Below are 22,991 nucleotides of genomic sequence, written 5' to 3'. Positions count from 1 at the left end.
TTCAGGCTTGTAAGTCAGAACTAGTTCTCTTAACTTATTTCACCTGTAGTCAAATTAAGGCCTCACAGCCGGGTGCGGTGGCTCATGCCTGTAATCCCAGCACTTTGGGAGGCTGAGGCAGGCGAATCACCTGAGGTCAGAAGTTGGAGACCAGCCTGGCCAACATGGTGAAACCCTGTCTCTAACAAAAATACAAAAATTAGCCGGGCATGGTGGTGGGTGCTTGTAATCCCAGCTAGTAAGGAGGCTGAGGCAGGAGAATCACTTGAGCCTGGGAGGCAAAGGTTGCAGTGAGCCGAGACCGCGCCACTGCACTCCAGCCTGGGCAACAGAGCAGGACTCCATATTAAAAAAAAAAGAAGAAGAATTCTGTCACTTGATAAATATGTATTTTCAGGAGCTCTTAACATTCAGGGATATGGCCATAGAATTCTCTCCAGAAGAGTGGAAATGTCTGGACCCTTCTCAGCAGAATTTATATAAAGATGTGATGTTGGAGAACTACAGAAACTTGGTCTCCCTGGGTGAGGATAACTTTAATATGTAATTCCTAATACTTTTTCAGAATTTCATTTTCTTTCCTTGTATAACATCTCTTAGGAGCTTTTGCTTTGCATGAATTAATTTCAGTTCCTTCATGAAAAGTTTGGGAGTTTGATGGTATAAAAAATAAAATCTTTAGGATGTTTCATCTTTACGTAAACGTTCTTTTGAGCTAATTTGTTTCCTTCACTCTAGGCTAGTGGTAATTCTATAAATTAATGATATAAAATAATTGTCTTTCACATCTTAACATGCAATTTGCACTACTTATTTTTGATTCAGTAGTACTTGGTAGTGGAACTTAAAGCCCACAGATTTAAAATACTTAAATATTCTAAAGATTCTGTCAGAAAACAATTTTTGGATTAATTTTCTAGAATCTTCCCTAATTTCTCTATTCTACTTAGCATAGTACTAGGTTGGTAATTGGAGTATCCCCAGCAATAGTCATGTTAATTTTTTAAAAATAAAACAGCTGTTACTATCTCTAACCCAGACCTGGTCACCTGTCTGGAGCAAAGAAAAGAGCTCTACAATTTCAAGATACATCAGACAGCAGCCAGACCCTCAGGTAGGTGAGAGTGAATGGAGGAGAGGACACAGGCAAGGAGGCCAAAAGTCAAGAAGGAAGCCAGGCCTTAAAATGTAGTTTGGGAGGCTGAGCCCTGTGGCTCACGCCTGTAATCCCAGCACTTTGGGAGGCCGAGGCAGGTGGATCACCTGAGATCAGGAGTTCAAGACCAGCCTAACCAATATAGTGAAACCCTGTCTCTGCTAAAAATACAAAAATTAGCTGGGTGTGGTGGCTTGTGCCTGTAATCCCAGCTACTCAGGATGCTGAGGCAGAGAGAATTGCTTAAAAACCCAGGAGGCAGAGGTTATGCTCAGCTGAGATCACGCCGCTGCACTCCAGCCTGGGCAGTATCGAGCTAGACTCCATTGCAAAAAATAAATAAGTAAATAAATGCAGTTTGGGAAGCTCTGTGACAAAATAATTTCCAAAAAGGCTGCATTTTTTCTCATAGGGTCATCTTATGTCCCATGCTCTTAAATCCAAGAGTTCTGTTTTTCCTTTCGTATCTCCCTTCAAGTTTACAGGGAGAGCCGGTGTCCACTTTATCACTTACAAAGGGCTGCATGGTCTGACTGCTGTTCATTGCTTTTGGGGACCTGGGAATATTTGTATGATTGAAGAGCTCTATGTTAAAGTTTTTTTGTTTTTTGTTTTTTTCCAAATACTGTTTTTGCATCATGTCTAAAATGTGTAAGGTGAGTAGTGGACATACTGGGATTTGGTTCAGAAATCCCAGGAACACCAGGGACAGATGTTGCATCTTTTCTGCTTGGTGATTTTTAATCCTATAGAGGTTGCAAATGTAATTCTACAAAAAAATTCTTACTCAGCAATTTTATCAGAACAATAAGCATTTTCCTAAATATGAAAAAATGTAATTTTATTTTACTTCAAAATGTTATTGTTTTAATATAAACTGAGATTTGTAATTTAAACTCTACTTTTGCAAGTTTTCAAATTATTTAAAGCATGGGTTTCCAACCTTTGGCTTCCTTGGACCACCACATTGGAAGAAAAACTGTCTCGGCCACACATAAAATACAGTAACATGGCCGGGCATGGTGGCTCAACCTGTAATCCCAGCACTTTGGGAGACCGAGGCAGGCAGATCATGAAGTCAGGAGTTAGAGACCAGCCTGGCAAGCATGGTGAAACCCCATCTCTACTAAAAATATAAAAATTAGCTGGGCATGGTGGTGCATGCCTGTAATCCCAGCTACTTGGGAGGCTAAGGTAGGAGAATTGCTTGACCCCAGGAGGTGGAAGTTGCAGTGAGCTGAGATCGTGCCACAGGCACTCCAGCCTGGGCAACAGAGGAACACTCCGTCTAAAAACAAATAAAAATAATAAAAATAATAAAAATTATGCTAACACCAATAATAGCTGATGAGCATTAAAAAAAAAAAAAAAAAAGGTTTGCAAATAATTTTTGTGATATCCACCACCACAGATAAGTAAAAATGTCCTCACATTCAAAGGGTTGGCCAGCACTGAATTTCTTAAATGCGCTGTGTCATTAACCAGCTTAGAACATTGCTAAGTGTATATTAAACTCTCAATTGTTACATTATTTCTTAATAACTATTATCTTTTAATTTTGTCTTATTTAGTAGGAAGCCTACTGAAATTCTGTTATTGAGATCTATCTATATATAAAAATGTGTGTTTCACACACACAAACACCTATGTAAGTTTTATATGTGTATAATAAATTCTTACTTAACTTTGCTGATAGGTTCTTGGAAACAGTAAGCAAAGCAACATATTAAGAAAACTAATTTTACCAGAGTTTAATTAATACAAGAGATATGTTTACATGACATATAGCAACATTGTTCATTTAAAGATGCAGTTTTCAAGAACCTATTTTGAACATAAAGTGAGGGCTTACTGTACATCTCTGTGCGACCTGGATTTTTCTGATAAATAAAAATTGTATAACTTAATGTGTACAGTGTAATGATTTGATATGTATATACGTTGTAAAATAAAATATAGTCAAGTTGATGAACACATCTATTACCTCAGGTAGATAACCAATTTTTTTGTAGTAAGAACACTTAAAGTCTACTGTTGTAGCAAATTGTAAGCATACACTACAGTGTTACTAACTATAAACAATGCTATTTTGCTGATCTAATGCTAATGTACTTTAGATTTTTCAGAGTTACTCAACTTATAACTAAAAATTGGTATTCTTTGAACATCTCCTTATTTTCCACCCTCAGGCACTAACAATCACCATCAATCAATGTTAAAGTTTTTTTTGTTTGTTTTGTTTTGTTTTTGAGACGGGGAGCCTCACTGTCACCCAGGCTGGAGTGCAGTGGCGTGATATCCACTCACTGCAAGCTCCGCATCTCGGGTTCACCCCATTCTCCTGCCTCAGCCTCCTAAGTAGCTGGGACTACAGGCACTCACCACCATGCCTGGCTAATTTTGTTTTTATATTTTTAGTAGAGACAGGGTTTCACCATGTTAGCCAGGATGGTCTCTATCTGACCTCGTGATCCACCCACCTCGGCCTCTCAAAGTGCTGGGATTACAGGTGTGAGCCACCATGCCCAGCCAATCAATGTTAAAGTTGTTTAAGGTTATACTTAAGTTTTACAATTGTGTTTTCTATTACTGTGAAAAATGACACTAAAATTTTCACATTGAGTATAGATAACTTATGATAATATGGTACTTTGACAATATTAGTTATTCTAATGAAATAGGTTTCTATTTATTTGTGTCTACTGCAATTTCTGTCATTAATATTTTATTTAGTGTATACATATTGGTTAAATTTACTTTGATTACATTTTTTTATATTTATACTATTGCAAATGAAAATTGTTTCTTCCTTTTTTTGGAAGGTTTGTTGTTACTATTTGGAAATGCAACAAATATTTTTATGTTGGGCCAGGTCCAGTGACTCATTTCTGTAATCTCAGTACTTTCAGAGGCCAAGGCTGGTGGATCACTTGAGCATAGGAGTTTAAAATGAACCTGGGCAACAGAGTATTAACTCCAAAAATCTGAGACGGGTCTCAGTTAATGTGGAAAGTTTATTTTGCTGGCCAGGCACGGTGGCTCATGACCGTAATCCCAGGACTTTGGGAGGCCGAGGCTGGTGGATCAAGAGATCGAGACCATCCTGGCCAACATGGTGAAACCCCATGTCTACTAAAAACACAAAAAATAGCGGGGCGTGGTGGCACGCACCTATAGTCCCAGCTACTTGGGAGGCTGAGGCGGGAGAATCGCTTGATCCCAGGAGGTGGAAATTACAATGAACTGAGATTGCACCACTGCACTCCAGCCTGGCGACAGAGCAAGACTCTGTCTCAAAAAAAAAAGGAAAAGAAAAAGAAAGAAAAAAAGTTTATTTTGTCAAGGTTGAGGACACATGCCCCTGACACAGCCTTAGGAAGTCTTGATGACATGTACCCAAGGTGGTTTGGGCACAGCTTGGTTTTATACATTTTAAGGAGACATGAGACATAAGTCAATCTATATAAGATGTACATTGGTTCCATCCTGAAAGGCAGGACAACTCAAGCAAGGGATGGGGTTTCTAGGTCACAGTACATGAGAGAGAGACTGCTGTATTCTTTTGAGTTTCTGATTTGCCTGTCCAAAGGAGGCAATCAGATGTCCATTTATCTCAGTGAGCAGAGGGATGACTTTGAATAGAATGGGAGGCAGGTTTGCCCTAGGCAGTTCCCAGCTTGATGGTTTAGCTTAGTGATTTTGGGGGCCCTAAGAGTTCCAAGATTTATTTTCCTTTCACAAGATTATGTATCCTGATGCTTTAATGAATACATTTATTGAGTTTTTGTTTATTTACTCTAGAGTTATATGTATATATATACACACATATATAGGCATGATTATATAATCTCCAAACAGCAGTAATGTTTTTATTTCTTTTCCAAAGCTGGAGAGCTTTGTTCAATCCTTTTCCTTGCCTAATTGTTCTCATACAAGTTTTTAGTAATATGCTAAGATAGAAGTTGTGGCCCTGGAGCAGGCCTGCAGATCTTGGCCTCAGCTGTGGTCTCTGAAGCAGCCCTGTGTCTGTACATTTGAAGGATCTAACAATGATTACAATTTGGCAGGTAAAGAACTCCTTTTGTTCTGTCCTCATGCTGATGAGATTACCTCTGCTTTTGATGGTTGTGTTACCAGAGATTTGGACAGTCATGGATTCTTTCTAGGCCCTGGAAAGATTAAATTTCCTTGAGGACATTATCTGTATGGCAGGCAGTAAGGTAGGGTTTTGAAGTTTGTCTGCATATGATAGGCCAAGTACCAGGTGTATGAATGGGTTTGGCTTCTACTGACTACTGGGGAACAGTTTTCACAGGTCTCTCTGAGTCCGTGAGTATGTACAACTGGCCATGGACTGTGACTGTGAGGGCTAGAACTGAGTCACATGGCTGCTGCAGGGACCATAGCTAAGGCCAAGATCTGTAGGCCTGCCTCCAGGGCCATGGCTGGGTGTGTCTCCTGGCAGTCTCTTGATAGGAAGGACCACTTGTGTACTCTAGCTGAGAGGAGTTTGAGACAGGTTGCAGAACTGCTTCAGCATCCTTAATAAGACCAAGCTTAGTGTACCATGTTTTGTCTGCAGCCATGTCTATGGGCTCTTGAGTTGGCCACCTGGGTGAGGGCCTGCTTTTTCCAAATACCCCTACTTGATTTTTGGCTCCACTGAGGTTTCACAATCCTAACCAAAGGCAAGTACCTTTCTACTTAGGTTTTCTGTGAGTTTACTACTTAACATATCTTATTTATTCTGTGAGTTTACTACTTAACATATCTTACCTAAGTGGAATCATACACTGTCACTTTGTTAGTGTCTTCACTTAAAATAATGGCTTTAAGATTTATCCTTATTGTAGCCTCTGACAAGATATTTTCATCTGAAGCTAAAGAATATTTCATTGATGTATAAGCCACATCTTTTAAAATCATTCATCTGTTAAGGGACATTTCAATTTTTTTTTCCTTTTTGACTTTTGTAAATGATATGGTTTGGATCTGTGTCCTCATTCAAATCTCATGTCAAATTGCAATCCCTAATGTTGGAGGTGGGGCCTGGTGGGAGGTGATGGGATGATAAGGTTGACTTCTCACGAATAGTTTAGCACCAGCCCCTTTGGTACTGTCTTTGCCATAGTGAGTTTGTTCTCCTGAGATCTCACTTTTTAAAAGCATGTGGCACCTCTCCTTTCACTGTCTCTTGCTCCTGCTCCCACCATGTGAGGTGACTCACTCCTTATTTGCTTTCTACCATAATTGGAAGCTTTTTGAGGCCTCGCCAGAAACAGAAGCTGCTATGCTTCCTGTACAGCCTGCAGAACCATGAGCCAGTTAAACCTTTTTCTTTAAAAAAAAAAAAAAAAAATTACCTAGTCTCAGGTATTTATAGCAATGCAAGAATAAACTAAAACAGTGAATATTGCTGCAGTAAACATGGATGTGCAAATATTTCTGTCAGATACGCTTTGCATATTTTGAGTAAGATGCTCAGAAGTAGAATTAGTGGGTCATAGAATAACTTCATTTTTTTTTTTGGAGGAATCCCCTTACATTTTTTAGGGGGCTGTATCACTTTCTTCCTACCAACAATGCACAAGGGTTTCAATTCATCTACATTCTTTACATTTGTCATCTTTTGTTCGCTTGATGTTGGCCATTCTAATTAATACATGATAATACCTCATTGTGGTTTTGCTTTACATTTTTCTAAAGATTAAAAATTTTTCAATAATTGCTTGCTATGTGTATTTATTCTTTGGAGAAACATTTTCATCTGTTCATTTGTTAATCATGTTACTCTGTTGATTTTTTAGAGTCTATTCTGGGTGTTAATATCTGTCAAATGTATACTTTTTACTTTTTTTTTCTTAGTTGGGACTCTGACTAAATGTTAATTTTAATGTGCAGAGATAAATTTAATGTAGTCCCATTTTTCTGTGTTTTTAAATGTGTTACTCATGTAGTTGATGTTATATGCAAGAAAACATTGCCAAGACCAATGTCATAATCTTCCTGTATTTTCTTCTGAAAACGGTAGAGTTATGCTTCTTACATTTAAATATTTAATTTATTCAAGATAGTTTTTGTATATGGTTCAGGATTTTAAATTTTTATGAGTACACAGTAGCTTTATGTATCTATGGGTTACATGAGATATTTTGATGTAGGCATGAAATGCATAAAAATTATATTAGGATAAATGGGTATTCATTACCTCAAGTGTTTATTCGTCATTTTATAGACAACCTAACTACATTCTTTTAGTTATTTAAAAATGTACAATTAAGTTGCTTTTGACTATGGTCACTCTGTGTACTAGCAATTACTAAATCTTACTCTTTCTAATTATTTTTCTTTTTTTTTTTTTTTTTTTTTTGAGACGGAGTCTCGCTCTGTCGCCCAGGCTGGAGTGCAGTGGCGCGATCTCGGCTCACTGCAAGCTCCGCCTCCCGGGTTCACGCCATTCTCCCGCCTCAGCCTCCGAGTAGCTGGGACTACAGGCGCCCGCCACCACGCCCGGCTAGTTTTTTGTATTTTTAGTAGAGACGGGGTTTCACCATGTTAGCCAGGATGGTCTCGATCTCCTGACCTCGTGATCCACCCGCCTCGGCCTCCCAAAGTGCTGGGATTACAGGCTTGAGCCACCGCGCCCGGCCTTCTAATTATTTTTCTACCCATTAATCTTCCCCACTTCTCCCAAACCCCCACTACACTTTCCAGCCTCTGGTAACAATCCTTCTGTTCTCTGTCTCTATGAATTAATTTAATTTTTAGCTCCAGCAAATGTGTGAGAACATGCAACATTTACCTTCATGTGCCTGGCTTATTTTTCTTAACATAATGGCCTCTAGTTCCATCCATGTTGTTGAAGATGGTGGGATCTTGTTCTTTTTTATTATTGAAAAGTACTTTGTTATGTATGTGCACCACATTTACTTTATCCATTCATGTAATGATAGACACTTAGGTTGCTTCTAAATTTTGGATAATGTGAACACTGCTGCAGTAAAAATGGAGGTGCAAATATCTCTCTGATGTCCTGATTTCTTTTCTTTTATGTACATACCTATGAATGGGATTGCTGGATAATATAGTAGCTTTATTTTTCATTTTTTGAGGAACTCTAAACTATTCTCCATAGTCATTGTACTAATTTACATTCCCACCAAGAGAGTGCTAGAGTTCACTTTCACTTTTCTCCACATCCTCACCAGTATTTGTTAATTGCCTGACTTTTGGATAAAAGTCATTGTAACTGGGGTGAGATAATATCTCATTGTTGTTTTGATTTGCACTTCTCTGAGATAAATGATGTTGAGCACCGTGTCATATGGCTTTTTGTTATTTATATGCTCTCTTTTGAGAAATGTCTATCCAAATTTTTTCTTATTTATCATCAGATTTTAACCTATAGAGCTGTTTGTGTGCCTTATGCATTCTTGTTATTAATTCCTTTTCTTATGGACAGTTTCCAGATATTTACTCCCATTTTGTGTGTTGTCTCTTCGCTTTGTTGATTGTTTCTTTTCTTTTTTTTTTTTCTTTTTTTTGAGACAGAGTCTTGCTCTTTCGCCCGGGCTAGAGTGCAGTGGCGCGTTCTCAGCTCACTGCAAGCTCTGCCTCCTGGGTTCACGCCATTTTCCTGCCTCAGTCTCCCGAGTAGCTGGGACTACAGGCGTCCGCCACCGCGACAGGCTAATTTTTTGTATTTTTAGTAGAGATGGGGTTTTATTGTGTTAGCCAGGATGGTCTCAATCTCCCGACCTTGTGATCCGCCCGCCTTGGCCTCTCAAAGAGCTGGGATTACAGGCTTGAGCCACCGCGCCGGGCCTGTTGATGTTTCATTTGCTGTTTAGAAGCTCTTTAACTGATGTGATTCCATTTGTTCATTTTTGCATTGGCTGCCTGTGCTTGCGGGGTATTATTCAAGACATCTTTGTCCAGTTTAATTTCCTGGAGAGTTTCATCAATTTTTTTTGTAGTAGTTTCATAGTTTCATGTCTTAGATTTGTCTCTAATCCATTTTGATTTATTTTTTCTTTTTAGATGGCAAGAGATACGGGTCTAGTTTCATTCCTCTGAATATGGATATTCAGTTTTTGTAACACAATTTGTTGAAGAGATTCCCCCATTATATTGAGGCAGGAAAATAGGATCTGGAGGCAGGGAACATAAGACCAATTCACACTTCAGCTATGACAGGAAATACCCTTTCCATAGGGTGTAGGCCATAAATAACTTTGTAATTTTATTTAATCCTCTCCATTTACATAGGGCATACCCGAAGTAACCAGTGGAATCTTCTAGGGGGTATTTAAACTCCCAAAAATTCTGTAATGGAGCCTTTGAGCCCCTATGCTTGGGCTTTTTCCCACACTGTGGATTGTACTTTCATTTTCAATAAATCCCTTCATGCCTTCCTTGCTTTGTTTGTGTGTTTTGTCCAATTCCTTGTTAAAGACATCTACAGCTGGTAACATGTATTTTGGCGAGCCAGCCAGGAGGAAGAAGTAAGCCCAACGTTTGGGTTTCATTTTTCTCCCTTTCCTTTCTGCTCCATACAGGGGCTTTCTCTTTTCCTTTCCAACTTGGAACCCTTGGTGGGAAGCACCTAAACATGGAGGCAACTGCGGGTTTCTGGCCATGGCCTGTGAAACTAATGGGTTTCCATGAGGAGAAGCCTGACTGCCACCTCCTGGTTGGTTTAAGGAATCTGGGTCTTTTTCTTTCTTTTTTTTTTTCCTTTATTTCTGTCTCAGTCTTTAAGTGGCTGTTTATAATTGCCCTGCCCAGAAGAGGGAATGACTTTTTCTTTATGTTTTCTGAATGTAGTCCCCGATCCCTATGTATGACGCAGTTCGGAGCAAACTTGCACATGTTTCAAGAGACTTAAACCTTCTTATGCTAAATTCTTCCCTTATAGTACTCAACTGGCTAAGGAACAAAAAGGCCCACCCAGAATCCAGTTCTCATTACAGTTCATGGCTATTTTTATAACGCTTATAGTATGCTCTGGAGGTGCCCACCTAAGGTCAGAGACATCTGACACTAAGATCGGATCCACAGGAGGATACTCTGTGGGTCCTGCAGACCTCAAACTACCCAAAGGGGACGTTCTCGGCAGACGTTCTGAGGTCAAGTACTAAACCCTCCTTAGAATTTTCTTATAGTTGCAATGCTGTTTGGCCCCAACATTGTTTGGAATCTGGAGTTTACTGTTGAATGGAAAAGTGGAATGGCATTGTATGTATGGAGGCTTTTGTACTGTGATTCCAAGCAGGGGGCCTGGTTAATGTGTGATACCCTCCTTTGGTATGGTTTGGTCACAGTGCTCTTTGGATTCTGGGGAGGTTTGGCCTTTAAAAATCAAACTACCATGGAGACTGCTTTACCCAAAATTTTGGTTCACAGCCTTCACTGGATTATATACTGGGGCAAAGTAAAACTGAAAGAAATCAGGCACATTCCTCAGCCCCGGGCTCAACACAAACAGGCCCAGTACAAACACATCCCACCATATATCTCTCAACTTCCTGAGCCCAGTACAAACACATCCCATCATATATCTCTCAACTTCCTGAGCCCAGTACAAACACATGCTACCTGGAAAGTCCCCGATAAGGACACAGCCGTTTGTGGTTTTACTGAAAGCGCGGGAACCAATAGAAAAACTGCTAAATGTATAACTTAAAATGTAAACCAATTGTAATGCTGTAACCAAAAGAATTCCCTTGTTCCTCTGTAACTTTACGTATCCTATTTACATCGGGCTATAAAAAGCAAGCACTCGCATTGTTCGGGGCCCTCTTGTATGCTGTGGATTGGAGGGACCAAGTTCGAACTTGTAGTAAAAGATCCTTGCCGCTTGGCTTTGACTCTGGACTCTGGTGGTCTTCTTTGGGGAACAAACAGTCTGGGTATAACAAAACCAGCAAGTTTCTATTGCTGTCTCATGGCTAAGGTTCCAAGCTATTGAGTCTTCATTTATGTGTGTTCATACATGTCTAGATGTCTTTATTTGCATGCATACTTACTGTTATATGTTATGTCTACCAAATTGGCTTACAAGTAAAAGAACGCTCATAAATTAATAAGTCTGAGCAATTTTCAAGTTCATGTGACTTAAAGTACAACTTTACTAAACAAGCTAGCTTTAAAAGTATTGGTGGACTAAAAATAGAAATGCCTTCATAATTGTCAGCATACATTTTGTCTGAATTTTATGTTTGTCTTTGCTAAATATTTTTAAATGTCAGTGTTAATTCAAGCTGGGAGCTGCTTAGGTTGAGCCTGCCTTCTATTCTATCCGAAGTCTCACTGAGATAAATGCTGCGTATCTGATTGCTTCCTTTGGAAAGGCTAATCGGAAACTCTAAAGAATGCAACTGTTTGCCTCCCACCTAGCTGTAATCTGAAAGCCCCCAAGCCTCCTCCTCATGTTGAGTTGTCCTGCCTTTGTGGACCAAACCAATGTTCATTTTACATATGTCAATTAATATCTCATTTCTCCCGTGTTAAAAGTAAATAACTAAGAACAGTGAATAAGATAATTGTTTTAGGTAAACTTTTTGTGTAAATTAAAACCATAAAGTTATTTTTAATGCTCACTTAATAGCTGTGTCATTTCCAATTAAGAAAAGGGCTGTGATATGGGAAATATGTTTCTAAAATTGTGGAATTGTCCATATCCAATAGTTTAGGATTTTTTGTATTTTAGGGTTTCATTAAAGTTTTAGGTTTCTATTTAACATGTAATTCTGTATACCAAATGTACCAGAAAGGGTTATGTTATTCATGAAAAGAAGAGAATAATTTTGTCTAATTCAATAGTTACCTAAAAGTTGGTTCAAATTACAGATTTAAAAAGGTTATTCATAAAACAATGTAGTAAGGAATCATTAGACGAAAAATGTGGAAAAAGTTTAAATAATAAAATATTTTTTAAAACTATTTTCTGATAAAGAATTGGAGACATTTGGCTAATTGAACATTTTCATAAAGCTGTTAGTTTTGATTAAAGTAAAATAAAAAGTATTGTAAAAATGCATCAGCAGTTTGGCAATTTTTAAAAAAAATATAGTTAAGCATGAACCTGGGTATAATGTAAAGGCAAATTTCACATACATGCTTGTTTCCTAATGCCTGGCTTTTTGGATGGATCAGAGGGCCCCTGAAAACATTCAGAAAGGAGGTAAATGGGATTATTTGACATGTTTGGGTACATGTGATTGCTAAAATGATGTTCAATCTTCTTTAGGTTATATTTTTGTGAATAATACTAATATATGTTCCAAAATTGTATGAGCTTTCTAAAGTAGTATATGCTATCAATTATAATTATGGTTATTATGTTATTATAAACTGCAGAAATAATCAAATTTCTTTGTATAAAGCTACTAACCTACTAACCCAAGTAAAACAAAAATTAAATACCAAAAAAAAACTTTGTCAAATTTTCATGTTAAACCAGGTGATACTAAAATTGTTTAAAATAGTTTATAACCAATACTTAATCCCATATTCCTAGGAATACAATTAAAGTTTAAGGTACATTTGGTCACCTGGTGGGCCATTTAAACATTTTATAAAGGGATTTCATTCCGTTGTTATTTTCTTTTTTTTTTTTTTTTTTTTTTTTTAGACGGAGTCTCGCTCTGCCACCCAGGCTGGAGTGCAGTGGCCCGATCTCAGCTCACTGCAAGCTCCACCTCCTGGGTTCACGCCATTCTCCTGCCTCAGCCTCCCGAGTAGCTGGGACTACAGGCACCCGCCACTTCGCCCGGCTAGTTTTTTTGTATTTTTTAGTAGAGACGGGGTTTCACCGTGTTAGCCAGGATGGTCTCGATCTCCTGACCTCATGATCCGCCCGTCTCGGCCTCCCAAAGTGCTGGGATTACAGGCTTGAGCCACCGCGCCCGGCCTCCGTTGTTATTTTCAATGCATGTTTTCTGGTTGTATAAAAGCTTTCCTATGCAAGGAGGCTGAGATTATTATGCTACATATACTTCCACCAGGTAAAAAAGCTTTTTATGGTTTAAATCTTATCAGAACATTGGAGAAAAACTGTCCTTGCCACCCACACTACAACAAAATGTCAGGACTTTGGGCTTTGGGTTAATGGGTTTTGAGAAGGGCCCCTCCACATTTTTGGAACCGTGCACCCACTGGAACCCTTGAGGTGAAGCTAACCAGGGAAATTTCTCCCAAGAAGAGGGCATCCTTGATGTAAACAGCTTTTCCCAAGTTCACAAATTAAAACTTCTATCATAAAACTCTTGCCTTTGAATTTTTTTATTTCTTATGCCTCTAGAAACATTAAACGTAGAAAAGGGGTCTGTTAAGTGCATTTATGGGGTATACTTCTATTTGTGAAGGAGTTTGCAGCCAGCCTTATACATGGATAAGCTTATACTTTGATAAATAAAAGATGAAAGCCCAGTCAGCGTAAGAAACTTCAGTGATACATACACTGCCTCATAATCAGTCCAAAAACAAAACGTTGGTTCATTCCTGTTAACCCACACCATGGGTTAAAGAGAACATTGCCAGGAGGCCTTCACTCTTCTAGAAGAGCATCATTTGTTAGGCCCTTTTCCGTGGCTTAAAGTAAAAGAAGCAATGGTTAAAAAGGTATCCCTCATGATAGGCTCTATAGCAAATTCTACTGTAAAGGCTACAGTTATGCAGTAGACTTTAAATTCTTTTGTGAAAGTTATAATAGAATTGACTAAACAGAGAAGTACCTGTGCAGCTGCTGGCACTTGTGGCTTATGGAGAAATACATCAGATGAAGATTATAGACATTCACTGGTAGGGGATTAACAAATTGCTTAGTTAAGTAAGTAAACTCTTTATCTGGCTCATTCTTTGATTTATTTAATTTTACAAGGTTTGGTTAATGGAAACCTTGAGTAAGGAGCATACTGTGAACTCTTGGTGTTTTCCTCCCAATAGTCATAATAGTAGTCTCCCTGTGTGCTGTATTCTCTCAAAGGTTTAAATGCTTGCATGCAGCCGTCTCTAGGATGTCATACGGTCTCTCTTCAACTATAATAACAGGAGCTAAAAGAAATGTGCAACCATGAGAACACCGTAACCTATAAATAATGTGCTGAGACCAGGAATCCAAAATGATGGTAACTGAGAGTGGCTCAAAGGCCCTAAATTTTGGACACACTGTAGTCTAAGTGAGAACCTAACCAAAAAGGGGGAATTTTGTTTTGTTTTGTTTTGAGATGGAGTCTCACTCTGTCACCCAGACTGGCGTTCAGTGGTGTAATCTTGGCTCACGGCAACCTGCACCTCCCAGGTTCAAGCAGTTCTTTGCCTCAGCCTTCCAAGTGACGGGGATTACAGGCGCCTGCCACCATGCCCGGCTAATTTTTTTATTTTTAGTAGAGATGGGGTTTCACCGTTTTGCCCAGGCTGATCTTGAACTCCTGACCTCGTGATCCACCTGCCTCAGCCTCCCAAAGTGCTGGGGTTACAGGCTTAAGCCACTGTGCATGGCCAAGGGGGAAGTTTTTAAACAAAATTCTGGGATGCCATTGTTTTGGACTAAGCTCATACACTAGGCCCCAACAGACCAAACCAAAATGGAGTTGTTTGTGCCAAGACTTTAAGGAAACACATAAATTCTAGAACAAACCAGGTTTTTTTTTTGTCCTGCAAATCTCTGTAACAAACATTCCTAACAGCATAGGTATCCACCCCCATTATATCTTTTAATCAAATACATTTGCTGTTGCATAGAGAACATCAAGTTTCAGATGATCATGCAATGAAAGCTCCAGCCAGTTCCAGATGAAAACACACCCCTGGCCATCAAGAAACTACCCTGTCTCCACTAGACAGAACAGAGCAGGAGTACTGTGGTCTCCGATAGGCGGGGACTACACCCCAAGCCAGCATAAAGCAGTTACAGAAAGAAAAAGACCATCGATCCCACTGCCTCCTATAAAGATTTATGAGGATCACATATCTTGGGGGAGATGAGGCAGGAAAACAGGGTCTGGAGGCAGGGACCATAAGGGCAATTCACACTTTAGCTATAACAGGAAATATCCTCTCCACAGGCGCTGTAAATAACTAACTTTACTTCACCCTCTCCATTTACATAGGGCATACCCAAAGTAACCAATGGAATCCTCTAGGTGGTATTTAAGCTCCCAAAAATTCTGTAACCGGGCCTTTGAGCCCCTATGCTCGGGCTTGCACTTTGGAGTGTACTTTCATTTTCAATAAATCCTTTTATTCCTTCCTTGCTTTGTGCATTTTGTCCAATTCTTTGTTCAAGATGCCAAGGACCTGGACACTTTCTACCAGTAACAATATATTCCTGACAGCTTTGTCAAAAAGAAGTTTGCTGTAGTATGGATTTATCTCTGCGTTCTCTCTACTGTTTTACTGATCAGTTTTATGCTGTTTTAATTATGGTAGCTCTGTTGTATCATTTAAATTCAAATACTATGATTCCTCCAGTTTCTTTTTTTTTTTTTTGTTTTTTTTTTTTTTTGTTTTGTTTTTTTGAGACGGAGTCTTGCTCTGTCACCCAGGCTAGAGTGCAGTGGCCGGATCTCAGCTCACTGCAAGCTCCTCCTCTCGGGTTCACGCCATTCTCCTGCCTCAGCCTCCCGAGTAGCTGGGACTACAGGCGCCCGCCACCGCGCCCGGCTAGTTTTTTGTATTTTTTAGTAGAGACGGGGTTTCACCGTATTAGCCAGGATGGTCTCGATCTCCTGACCTCATGATCCGCCCGTCTCGGCCTCCCAAAATGCTGGGATTACAGGCTTGAGCCACCGCGCCCGGCCCGATTCCTCCAGTTTCTTTTTTCGTACAACGGCTTTGGCTATTTTGAGTCATTTATGGTTCTGTCTACATTATAAGATTGTTTTTCCTATTTCTGTGAAGAATGTCATTCATGCTTTGAAAGGAATTGCATTAAATCTGTAGATTGTTTTGGGTAGTATGAAAATTTTAATAACACTGATCTTTCCTATTCATGAACATAAAATATCTTTCCTTTTTTTTCTCTTGCTTAATTTCTTGCATTGATGTTTTATAGTATTCATCATAGAGATCCTTCACGTCTTTGGTTAAGTTCATTCCTGGTATTTAATTTGTGGCTATTGTAAATGGGATTACTCTCTTGGTTTGATTTTCACATTGTTCACTGTTGGCATGTAGAAACACTAATTTTTTAATCCTATATCTTGACTAAATGTTTGAGTTCTAATGGTGTTTTAGTGAAGTAGGTTTTTCAAATATAAGACCACATCATATGCAAAGTTCTTTTTTTGTGACAGATTTTTTTGTTTCTATATGTCTCTTTTGTCTGATATTGAAGGGGGCCAGCCCCTCCACAACCTGTGGGTGTTTCTCGTCAGGTGGGACGAGAGACTGAGAAAAGAAATAAGAGACAGAGACAAAGTATAGAGAAAGAAAAGTGGGCCCAAGGGACCGGCGCTCAGCATACGGAGGACCTGTGCTGGCACTGGCCTCTGAGTTCCTCAGTATTTAGTGATCATTATTATCTCTACCATCTTGGAGAGGGGGATGTGGCAGGACAATAGGGTAATAGTGGGGAGAGGGTCAGCAGGAAAACATGTGAGCAAAGGTCTCTGTGTCATAAATAAGTTTAAGGAAAGGTGCTATGCCTTGATGTGCACACACACCAACATCTCGGTGCAATAAAAAGCAGTATTGCCGCCAGCATGTCTCACCTTCAGTCCTAAGGTGGTTTTCTCCTATCTCAGTAAATAGAACAGACAATCGGGTTTTACACCAAGACTTCGTATTCCCAGGGACGAGCAGGAGACATATGCCTTCCTCTTATCTCAGCCGCAAAGAGGCCTTCCTCTTTCACTAATCCTCCTCAGCACAGACCCTTTACGGGTGTCGGGCTGGGGGACGGTCAGGTCTTTCCCTTCCCACGAGGCCATATCTCAGGCTATCGCATGGGGAGAAACCTTGGACAATACCTGGCTTTCCTGGGCAGAGGTCCCTGTGGCCTTCTGCAGTGTATTGTGTCCCTGGGTACTTGAGATTAGAGAATGGCAATGACTTTTAACAAGAATACTGCCTTCAAGCATTTTTTTTAAACAAAGCACATCCTGCATAGCCCTAAATCCATTAAACCTTGAGTCAACACAGCACGTCTCTGCAAGCACAGGGTTGGGGCTAGGGTTACAGATGAACAGCATCTCAAGGCAGAAGAATTTCTCTTAGTACAGAACAAAATGGAGTTTCTTATGTCTACTTCTTTCCACATAGACACAGTAACAGTCTGATCTCTCTTTCTTTTCCCCACAAATATAGCCACTCCTACACTTTTTTAGTTATTGGCATGGAATATTCTTTTTCATCTTTGAACCACTAATTCCCAGTGTGGGAATAATGATACCAATCCTTTCATGAGAATAGAGCTCTCATAACCTAATAGCTTCTTAAGGGGCTGACTTCTTCATTTTCTCACCATGGCAGTTAAATATTAACATAAATTTTGGAGGGACACTCAAACAATAGCAGTGTGTGTTTATTGGATAAGTAAATGTTTTTCTGTTTAAAGTGATTATTGACAAGAACTTATTACTGCTATTTTGTTCATTGTTTTCTGACCATTTAGTGGTTTCTATGTTTTAATTCTTCCATGCTTTCTTCCCTTGCATTTTCTTGAATTTTTGTTTTTGTTTTTGTTTTTGTTTGTTATATGCTTTAATTCTTTTTCTTTTGCGTGTATTTACTACCGTTTTTATTTTAATTTCCAAGAGACTTACGTAAAACATCTCATAGTTATAAAAGTCTAGTTTGAGATAACAATGTAACTTCTTTTTTTGTACAGATAGGGTCTTCCTTTGTTACTCAGGCTGTAGTGCAGTACATTCACAGCTCAATGCAGCCTTGACCTCCCCGAACTCAAGCAATCTTCCCATGTTACCCTCCTGAGCAGCTGGGACTACAAGCGCAAGTCTGGCTACTTTTTTTGGTACTCTATGTAGAGACAGGGTTTTGCCATGTTGCTCAGGCTGGTCTTGAACTCCTGGGCTCATGCACTCCACCTGCCTTGGCCTCTCAAAGTGCTAGGATTACATGAATGAGACATCACACCCAGTGCTGCTTAAAAAAAAAAAAAACAAAAAAGCAAAAAACAAAAAACTAGCTTTGTGAGATCCTTATTTTATTTTATTCTTGTATTTATTTTAGAGACAGAGTCCTGCTATATTGACCAGGCTGGTTTTGAACTCCAGATCTCAAGCAAAAGTTAACTTCTATGTGTAGAAATATTAAACAATTTTCCTTCCTTTAAAACACTATTTATGTCACCCTTTACATTTTTTTATATTGTGTACCTGTTAACAAATATACTGAAGCTATATGTGTTCTAATGCTTTTTTTGTGGCTTTTATGTCAGAGTTAAAAGTGATTTATGCTCCATAATTAGTTATATAGCCTTCTATGTATATATGTTTTCCAGTAAGATTTGTACTTTTATGTTTTCTTGCTGTAAGTTAGGATTCCATCCTTACAACTTGAAAAATTCTCTTTAACATTTTTTTGTAAGACAGGTCTAGTGATTATAAATTCCCTCAACTTATTTTTTGATCTGAGAATATCTTGATTGATACTTCATTTGTCAAGGACAGCTTTGTCAGGTGTAGTCTCCTTATTTGTCAGAGTTTTTTCTTTTTCTCTGTTCATTTGCACTTTAAATATATGGTCTCACTTCTATGTGGCTTGCATTGTTTCTGCTGAGCAATTTACGGATAACTTTATGGATGTTCCCTTGTATGAGAAGAATCTCTTTTTCTTGCTTCTTTTCAGAATCTCCCATTGTCTTTGAATTTTTGGCAGTTTAATTATAATTGTGTCCTGGGCAATTTTTTATTAGGTTCTTCTTGCTACAGATATTTTGAGCCTCAGAAAACTGAATGTCTTCCAAGATTGGGAAAAATTTAACACATTATTTCTTTAAACAATTAAAAAAAAGTTTTCTTTCTTTTGAACCTCCTAAAATATGTACCTTTTTATGGTTTATTATATAGTGTGGATCCCAAATGCTTTATTCACACTTTTATTTTTTAAAAAATTCTAATAAGAAACTTTCAAATGACTTAAGTTTGCTGGGGTGTTTTTTTTGTATAGCTGAGTCTCCTGTTAAAGCTTTCTCTTAAATTGTTTTTTCTTTTTTTTTTTTTTATTATACATTAAGTTCTAGGGTACATGTGCACAATGTGCAGGTTTGTTACATATGTATTACATGTGCCATGTCGGTGTGCTGCACCCATTAACTCGTCATTTACATTAGGTGTGTCTCCTAATGCTATCCCTCCCGCCTCCCCCCTCCCCACAATAGGACCCAGTGTGTGATGTTCCCCTTCCTGTGTCCAAGTGATCTCATTGTTCAATTCCCACCTATGAGTGAGAACATGCAGTGTTTGGTTTTCTGTTCTTGTGATAGTTTGCTGAGAATGATGGTTTCCAGCTGCATCCATGTCCCTACAAAGGACACGAACCCATCCTTTTTTATGGCTGCATAGTATTCCATGGTGTATATGTGCCACATTTTCTTAATCCAATCTGTCACTGATGGACATTTGGGTTGATTCCAAGTCTTTGCTATTATGAATAGTGCCGTAATAAACATACGTGTGCATGTGTCTTTATAGCAGCATGACTTATAATCCTTTGAGTATATCCCCAGTAATGGGATGGCTGGGTCAAATGGTATTTCTAGTTGTAGATCCTTGAGGAATTGCCACACTGTTTTCCACAATGGTTGAACTAGTTTACAGTCCCACCAACAGTGTAAAAGTGTTCCTATTTCTCCACATCCTTTCCAGCACTTGTTGTTTCCTGGCTCCGATGCACTTAACTGCAATATCAGCAGAAATCTCATCAGTCCAGAGATCCAATAGAAGAAGATATTTACCTCCCCAAATTAGTTTCTAATGACTGAAAGAGGTATTTGCTCCTTCAGATGCAAGGACATCCTTAATGGATCATGAAGGATCAGGCAAATATAACACTACCAAAGGAAACTAAAAATGCTCCAGTAACCAATTACAATAAAACACAGATCTAAAAAATGACTAACAAAGAATTCCAGATAATTTTAAAGCATCTCACCAGCCTGACCAACATGGTGAAACCCTCTTTCTACTAAAAATACAAAAATTAGCCAGGTGTGGTGGTGCGCACCTGTAGTCACAGCTACTTTGGAGGCTGAGGCAAAAGAATCGCTTGAATCTGGAGGGTGGAGGTTGCAGTGAGTTGAGATCACCCCACACCACACTCTAGCCTCAGCAACAGAGTGAGACTGTCTAAAAAAAAAAATAAAAGCTCAGTAAGATGCAAAAGTACACAGATTACCAATTTTTTTTGCAACAATGCATGAACAAAATCACAATTATAATACAAAAAAAACCATTATAATTTATATATTGTTTTTATAAGATATATCAGAATATCTATTTTAAAATGAAATAATATTGTATATATATGTCACATTTTAAAAATCTGATACTAATCTGTAAAGGGACATTTGTGTTGTTTCCAGGAATTGTCTTTTGTAGATAATAATAGATGAACATGTGTGTGTAAATATCTATTTAAAGTCCTGCTTTAAATATTCTTGGGATATTTTGGATACAATGATGTAGTACCATGTATATTTTCAGATGTTTGTTTCCTGAGCCTTCCAAAAAATGATTGCCAAGACCAGTGCGTGAAGCCTTTATCATATACTGTTAGATTTCATATATGTGTAAGATCATGTGGTACTTGTCTTGGTGAATCTGGTTTATTTCACTTAATGTAATGGCCTCCAGGTTCATCCACACCCTTGCAAATATCAAACTTTTATTGTCTTTTGTAACTGAATAGTATTTTGTTGTGTATCTGTACTAGATTTTCTTTATCATCTGGTTTTCAATAATTGGATTGATTCCATATCTTAGCTATTATAAATAGTATTGTAATAAACATGGGAGTCTCTTTGACATACTGATGTTGTTTTTTTAGCTACAAAGAAAATAGAACTTTTATATGCTCCAGCAATTGTGTTTAATTAAAAAACTAAAAATAGGGCCGGGCGCGGTGGCTCACGCCTGTAATCCCAGCACTTTGGGAGGCCGAGGCGGGCGGATCACAAGGTCAGGAGATCGAGACCACAGTGAAACCCCGTCTCTACTAAAAATACAAAAAATTAGCCGGGCGCGGTGGTGGGCGCCTGTAGTCCCAGCTACTCAGGAGGCTGAGGCAGGAGAATGGCGTGAACCCGGGAGGCGGAGCTTGCAGTGAGCCGAGATCGCGCCACTGCACTCCAGCCTGGGCGACAGCGCGAGACTCCGTCTCAAAAAAAAAAAAAAAAAAAAAAACTAAAAATAGAACTAACATGCTTCAGCAGTCCTGTTTTATTAAAAAATAAATAGAACTAACATATGACCCAACAATTTGAATTTGGTGTGTGTGTGTTTGTGTGTAGTCATCAATGTTTTATTGTCTAGGTGATGAGTCAAAGAAACTGTCTAAATTATCATATATTGATTATTTAAATATGTTATCCTGTGATGCTTTTTTTCCTGTAATGGCTGTACTAACTTACAGTTTTACAACTGTATTTGTTTCCTTTTCTATACATTCTCACTAACAATTGTTAGTCTTTATTTATTTATTTATTTATTTATTTATTTGAGATGGAGTCTTACTCTGTCACCCAGGCTGGAGTGCAGTGGTGTGATCTTGGCTCCCTGCAACCTCTGCCTCCTGGGTTCAGGCAGTTCTCCTGCCTCAGCCTCCCAAGTAGCTGGGACTACAGGCGTATACTGCCATGTCCGGCTAATTTTTTTTTGTATTTTAGTAGAGACGGGGTTTCATCATGTTGCTCAGGCTGGTCTCGAACTCCTGAGCTCAGGCAGCCTGCCCATTTTGGCCTCCCAAAGTGCTAGGATTACAGGTGTGAGCCACCACGCCCAGCCAGTCTTTTCAATAACAGTTGTTCTCACTGGAATAATGTTTTTTATTGTTGTTGTTGTTGTTATTGTTGTTTTTTGTATTGTTTTGTTTTGCTTTGTTTGAGACAGAGTTTTCCTCTAGTTGCCAAGGCTGGAGTGCAGTGACATGATCTCAGCTCACTGCAACCTCTGCCTCCCAGGTTCAAGTGATTCTCCTGCCTCAGCCTCCCAAGTAGCTGGGACTACAGGTGGCCCATACTGTGCTCATTCTGCCTTTTTAGTAGAGATGAGGTTTCACCATGTTGGCCAGGCTGGTCTTGAACTCCTAACCTCAGGTAATCCACCCACCTCAGCCTCCCAAAGTGCTGGGATTACAGGCGTGAGCCACCGTACCTGGCTGTGATGTGGTATTTTATTGTGGTTTTGATTTTAATTTCTCTGAGAATTAGTGACATTGAGCATATTTGCATGTACTTTTTGGCCATTTGCATTTCTTCTTTTGAAAATGTCTGTTAAGGTCTCTTGCTTGTTTTTAAGTTGTGTGTTATTTTTGTTTTAAGTTTGTTAAAAATCACTTGGCTCTAGGCTCATGAATTTATTATTGGGCTCACTGGATACTGTCCTCTGTCTATTTTTATGCCAGAACCATGCTCCTTTGCTTACTGTAGCTTTATAGTGTATTATGGAGTCGGGTAGTGTGATGTCTCCAGCTTTATTCTTTTTACTCAGGATTTCTTTAGCTATTTGGGGGTCTTTGATGGTTCCCTATAAAGTTTAAGCTTGTTTTTTCCATTTCTTTGAAAAAAGTCATTGGTATTTTGATAGAGATTGCATTGAATCTGTAGATCACCTTGGGTAGTATAGCGAATTTCTTAATATTTTTTTCAATT

General features: G+C 38.9%; 1 protein-coding gene across 1 annotated transcript in view; it reads left to right on the top strand.

Moving 5' to 3' along the window:
- Positions 1–314: 314 nt before the first annotated feature.
- The window catches only part of LOC116274232 (zinc finger protein 718-like), a 30,696-nt gene continuing 8,019 nt past the window's right edge, over positions 315–22,991 (top strand). Inside the window, exons 1-2 of the mRNA XM_031664818.1 lie at positions 315–524; positions 1,040–1,114. Coding sequence (XP_031520678.1) covers positions 386–524; positions 1,040–1,114 — 214 coding nt within the window. The 5' untranslated portion in view covers positions 315–385. The remainder of the gene's footprint in view (positions 525–1,039; positions 1,115–22,991) is intronic.

This window comes from Papio anubis, chromosome 3, assembly GCF_008728515.1.
Source record: "Papio anubis isolate 15944 chromosome 3, Panubis1.0, whole genome shotgun sequence".
In the NCBI taxonomy this organism is placed as follows: domain Eukaryota; kingdom Metazoa; phylum Chordata; class Mammalia; order Primates; family Cercopithecidae; genus Papio; species Papio anubis.
The sequence above is the reverse complement of the archived record's forward strand: the minus strand, read 5'-3'. Positions and strand labels throughout refer to the sequence as shown.